This window comes from Papaver somniferum, chromosome 4, assembly GCF_003573695.1.
Source record: "Papaver somniferum cultivar HN1 chromosome 4, ASM357369v1, whole genome shotgun sequence".
Taxonomy (NCBI): domain Eukaryota; kingdom Viridiplantae; phylum Streptophyta; class Magnoliopsida; order Ranunculales; family Papaveraceae; genus Papaver; species Papaver somniferum.
The window spans coordinates 60,308,017-60,313,714 of NC_039361.1; the positions used below are offsets into that span (position 1 = coordinate 60,308,017).

General features: G+C 36.0%; 1 protein-coding gene across 1 annotated transcript; it reads right to left on the bottom strand.

The window, feature by feature from the left end:
- Nucleotides 1–165: 165 nt before the first annotated feature.
- Nucleotides 166–4,533, bottom strand: LOC113275652 (ATP-dependent RNA helicase HAS1-like). The gene is made up of 12 exons (XM_026525192.1): nt 4,029–4,533; nt 2,942–3,127; nt 2,578–2,763; nt 2,223–2,306; nt 1,967–2,011; nt 1,814–1,885; nt 1,432–1,731; nt 1,283–1,321; nt 1,068–1,172; nt 892–960; nt 661–786; nt 166–563 (listed from the first exon to the last, which is right to left on the bottom strand). Exons 1-12 carry the CDS (start codon nt 4,395–4,397, stop codon nt 387–389), a joined length of 1,758 nt encoding a protein of 585 aa, XP_026380977.1. The 5' UTR covers nt 4,398–4,533; the 3' UTR covers nt 166–386.
- Nucleotides 4,534–5,698: the final 1,165 nt, after the last annotated feature.

Sequence of the window (5,698 nt, forward strand, 5' to 3'; positions counted from 1 at the left end):
TAATTTAAACTCTCAACTCTCACACATAGGATTGTCTCTCCAGAGCTATTATATTTGAATCCAGTTTGCCAATAGGCAATGGATTGGATGGCCACAGTCCATTCTCATAGTCCTACTGGCTATCAGGCAAGTAAAAAATGTTGAAATTTACTTCATAAACAAAATAAAATAAAAATGCCAACTGCAGCATAAAGGTTGCACAAGATATTAAAATAGTTACAAGTTCTTAGATCCCTATATAAGGCTTAGAGGTGATAATAAGAATCTGACAATTTCATTAGAAACAAGCCAAGCATTACAAAATTCCGAACAGAGTTGAGAGTAAACTCTAACAACCAAAAATTCTGAATAGAAGGAGCGAAATGATAAATTAATTTTCCAGTTCACTAATACCTAACAAATTGCCGGTTATCATCTTTTTGTTTACCATAAGGATTGTCTCGATTAATCCCATGGCGACTTCCATCCACTTTACGACTCTTCTTTCTAAATTTGGATGCGTTGCTATCAAGAGCCAGATTTATCTTTGGTGGACCAGAAAAGCAAAATGAAGCAGCAACAGCCTGGCCAGGAGAAGATCACACAAGGAATGTAATTAAGATTTAATTTAAGAGATATAGCTGGAAGGAACAGAAAATGAAGTGCAGCATGTCTAAATACCTGAAGGTCAAGTTTGTGAACATTAAAGATGTCTTTCATAGAATGCGAATTATATGCTAGTATGTATGCTCTGTACGCTTCCTTTGCCGACTTATTTAAATAATAATTTTTTTCCACTAAATCCTCCTGTAACAGCAGTGAACATTTAATTTCTTGGCACGATTTTATCATGACCATACTATTTAACAAATGCATAGATGTGAACTTTCATTTTCCACCAAGAAAACATACCAAGTGAGGTTGCACTTTTGCTAACTTCTTTTCGTCAAATTCGTACTCTTTCACTGGTACTTTTGCTAACTGCAGATAATTAGTAAACAATAAGAAGAATTCAGGGCAGTTACTATTATAAACTTTGGCAACTTTTTAATCAGAAGCACTTGTGATTCAAAGAATTAAAAAAATACCTTCAGATATTTAAGAAACAGCACCTCATCTGGTATTAAGAAGAGAAGAGCACACCCTTTAGAACCTTCACCACGAGCTGTTCGACCAACCCTATGAATATACTCCTGAAGTAGTAAAATGCCAACACAGAGTTTACAGAATCCATTAAATAGAGTAATCTTATGGAAGAAAAACGAAATGGTAGAAAGAAATGGGTGCAGCGAAATGTAGGAACCTTTGGCTCATCTGGAGGATCATACTGTACAATCCAGTCCTACAAGTTTGATACATACAAATGATTTTAGTAAGAACTCTTTGACTAGATAGGAACATCTGTATTTGATTGTCAAACACAGATTAAACAGGTTGCAAATAGTAACTTACAACAGCAGGAATGTCAAGCCCACGAGCAGCAACATCTGTGCATAATAAGATACCTTTTTCTGCCTTGCAGAAATCAAAAAAGGTCGATGTACGTTTCTGCTGCTTTTGTTTTCCATGGATATCGAAACAGTCCACATGAATGTACCTCAAAATCTCCGAGTGATATTTTACAGACATACACGAAGAGAAGAAAACCATCACTTTCTTGGACAGATTCCTCTTCAGGAAAGAATATAGCAGAAGGAATCTCCTCTCACTTGGCACAATACAATAACCTTGCTCTAATCCTTCATTTGTGGACTGCATCACAAAAGCACTTTGTCAGCTTTATTCGCAGAAAAGGATAGCAAGAAAGCACAAATATTTAATACTATATATTTGCCTTTTTTCTGTCCTCGTCCACATCAATATAAATGGGTTTGGTCTGAAATGATAAGCGCGCAAGATCTTCCACCTGCAACACGTGCTGCTTATTTAAACTTACTACAGGACGATGATAAGTAGGATAACGTAGGGTTTGATGTCATATACCAACCTTTTTAGTCTGGGTAGCAGAAAACAAAGCTGTTTGCCTTTTATCCTGAACATCAGAAATTGATACAGTCAGCTCGGGAGTTAAACGTAGACTTACAATTACAAAATTGATTAAAACACTAAGAAGTGCAGCTAATGTTAGCAAGTGGTTTGAGAATAAATGCAAAAAGGAAAAAGCTACCATACTTGAAATAAACTGCACTTATAATTTATATCCCAAATAATGATATTCTGGTCAGTTTTGTTCATATTTTTACCTTGGGCAGAAGCTTTATAATCTGCCTCATTTCCTCCTCAAAGTTTGCTTCTAGTATTCGATCAGCTTCATCAACAACGAGGCACTGCACATCCAAGAAAACTGTTAATGTAACAAAAAATGAGATCTGAAAACATACTTGGGAAATCGAATTATCCTGACTTTTAATTTAAGCAGAGAGAAATATTCCAAAATTTTAGCTTTCTTCAAAACAAGAATCCTGTAGTAAAAGTTATACGAGAATGGCACATCAACAAAGGTTAAAACCAATCCCATGCATGATGTATCAAGGGCCGAGGATGGGAAAAGATAAGCTTCTATTTGAGAAAGAAGAAAAAAATAATAAAGATTGTTACCTTCAAATTTTTAAAAATGAAGCCCTTGGTATTTTGAAGATGATCAAGAAGTCTACCCGGGGTAGCTACTAACAAATTTACTCCTCTCACTAGGCGTTCTGCTTCTCCTCTTCGAGCTGCACCACCCATAACCAACCCAACAGTCTGAGAATGGTACTTCAGAAGATCTTTTGCCACAGCATGTGACTGGATCAATAAAACAGAGGGAGAATGTGAAATATTTCAAACAAATGGTTGCTACCTTTATAATTTTACTCTACACGATAGATGGAGCCATAACAAAATAACTTCACACGAAGAAAAATAACAGAAGTAGTATTCCAATTGGATATACGAGAACAGCAATAGAACAGGACAAGGGTACCTGCATGGCGAGTTCTCTAGTCGGGCAAATGACAATTACACCAGTTCCATTACGAGGACTAAACTTTAAACAATGCATGAGTTCAATGGCCGGTATCAAGAAAGCTAGGGTCTTCCCAGAACCTGTCCTTGCAGCTCCAAGAACATCCTTTCCTTCCAGAAGATGTGGAATAGATCTAGCTTGAATCTGCAGTTGTAATTAAGATACATATCATCGTATATATTAGCCCCTCTGTTTGTTCAGAAGAAAACCACAATCTTAAAGTGCTGCATTCTTTGTAAATTCAAAAAGAAAAGAAAAGAAAACCACATTAATGTTATATAAATAATGTCCCGTAAGGAGTAAGGACTCACTTTTGTTACGTTATCCAAGATTGAAATAGCAAAAGACTGTTACGTTATCCGAGATTGAAACAGCAAAAGAGTGGATCCAAGGTCTTTTGAAAGGCTATCACAAATTAGTCACAGCTCGCAGCCAGTGTGCAGACATAGAGCAATGGTGTCTTTAATGTGGTCTCAACTATAGGGGCAATTAGGATGAGGAACTTTAGGGAAAAAAAAAAGTCTATACAAGATCAAACAAGGGGGTAATTAGCATTGAATAGATCACATATATTAATGTCCTAGTTGGCTAGGAAACAACCATCAATTAATTGAACATACATCGCCCCTTGTAAGTTTTCATGCAAATAAACGAAGTTTAGTTCTACATCATGTTTTTAAACATTGAATAGAATTCTGATAACCATAAAACTAAGCCTACATTGATTGCAACTACTCAAACTACAAAATAAGTTCTTCACAACCACTCTCTTAGAATGCTTAAGTGTTTGATGCAGAGCACATAGTCAATCCAAATTAAAGAGAAAAAAAACTAGTATTTCTACAATTAGGGCATTTAGCTAAAAACCAGCTCTCCAAAAATAACCCAAATAAAGGTTTTTTGGTGTATCTAAATGGTCTGAATCAATCATTTTCTAAGCAGTCGACTACAGAAAAATACAGATTCTATTCATCTTACAGAATAAATTACACAAGTTAGGGATATTTTTTGCATTTTTAATTAAGAAATTCAAACACAATTGTACCTGAGTCATGTGTTGAAAACCCATATCTTCAATAGCTTTCATGGTAGGTTCAGACAGAGGTAAGTTAGAGAAAGCTTCAGTACTCATGATTCCCGATCCTTTAGAAGTAACCTTCTTCTTCTTCTTCTCCACCTCCGTAACCTCTGTTTCGACAGCTTCCTCTTCCTCCCCATCTTGTTCCACATTCAAGTTTCCATTATTTTCCTCTTCTTCTTCAACTCTATCAACAGTTTTTTCATCTTCGTCAGATTCTGAAACTGGTTTTTCAACTTGTTTCTTAGTTTTCTTATTCTCTCTCTTTCTCTTCTTCTTCTTAATCATCTTTAACTCTTCGTTTTCATGATTAATCTCCTCTTCTGAAGTAGCCATGATTATTGTTTCTTTGATTTTGATTTTTCGGTATTGGCTATCACAGAGAGCGGCAGTGATAGAGAAAAGAGGGGCCTGAAATTTTAGAGAGAGATTTTAAAGACTGGGTTTTTCCAAGGTTTTTAGGGTTATTGGAAAGAAAAATCTGTGCGCAAGTGTTGTTTATGGCGGTGGGGAGATATTTACACCCACCTGATATAAGTGGTTAGACATGTTAGGGCAACTCAAGTGGGCATGGCAAACTAATAGATTTGCCGACTGTACCTCAAGTGGGACTGGCAAACACTCGGAATGGATGGATAAATTTTGTCCGTCGAGTCTCAAGTTGAGGCGACCGTCTCAATCTTAGACGAGCACATCAACCAGGATCGATCGGTCGAGCAACGGCTCGGCTCACACTGAGAATAGTGAGCTTGGTTAAGCCGGCAACAGCTAGTCCCATTCAACGGCTCTAAATCCACTCTTTATAAAAGCTCACCTTCTCCACCAATTACATTTTCTAGACCCACAAATTTTATGAGTAACGGTTCAATTTTATATTAATCCCACGGAGGAGTATCTATACCCACAAATTTTATGAGTTATGAGGAATGGCTCAACCTTATATTAATCCCGCGAATTAGTATCTACACCCACAAATTTTATGAGTAACGACTCAACTGTATATTAATCCTGTGGAGTTTACGATGGATGAAGATTTGTCACTTTATCGAAACTAGGTAGCTTGTTATTCGCTAGGGATGCGAAAAAACATCAAAATTGATTAATGAGTATGAGCTCTATCCATGAAGTCTATGAAAACTTCTACATTGATACCGATAACCACAATGCAGTTGGGTTGTTTTGTCAATTTCAAAATATAAAAAAAACAAGCATGTCAATCAATATCGACTCAGGGGTGAAACCAATACTGAAATTGTATTGAGAGATCGAAAGGAATGGCGAAGATGAAAAGGAATAATTTTTTTTCTTATGAAACTCATTGCGCAATCTCAAGGGATTTTATGATAACATGTATGGGATGTTAAAAAATAGACACACTACTAGAAAAAGACGTTTGTATAAATTTTAATGAATGTGTAATAAAATTTAATACTAGTTTCCTCTCCTTTCATTAGTTAGTTATAATTATAGAAATAGTCTTAATCTCAGTTTCAGTTACAAATATTAAATAAAACATAATTATAACTACTCGGTCCCACTCCAGCTTCTATCATACTTTCTCCCTACATCAAACTCTCAAATCCTTGATATGATCCTACAGCTTGAGACCCTTCACCAGTATGAGGTCCTCTACATTG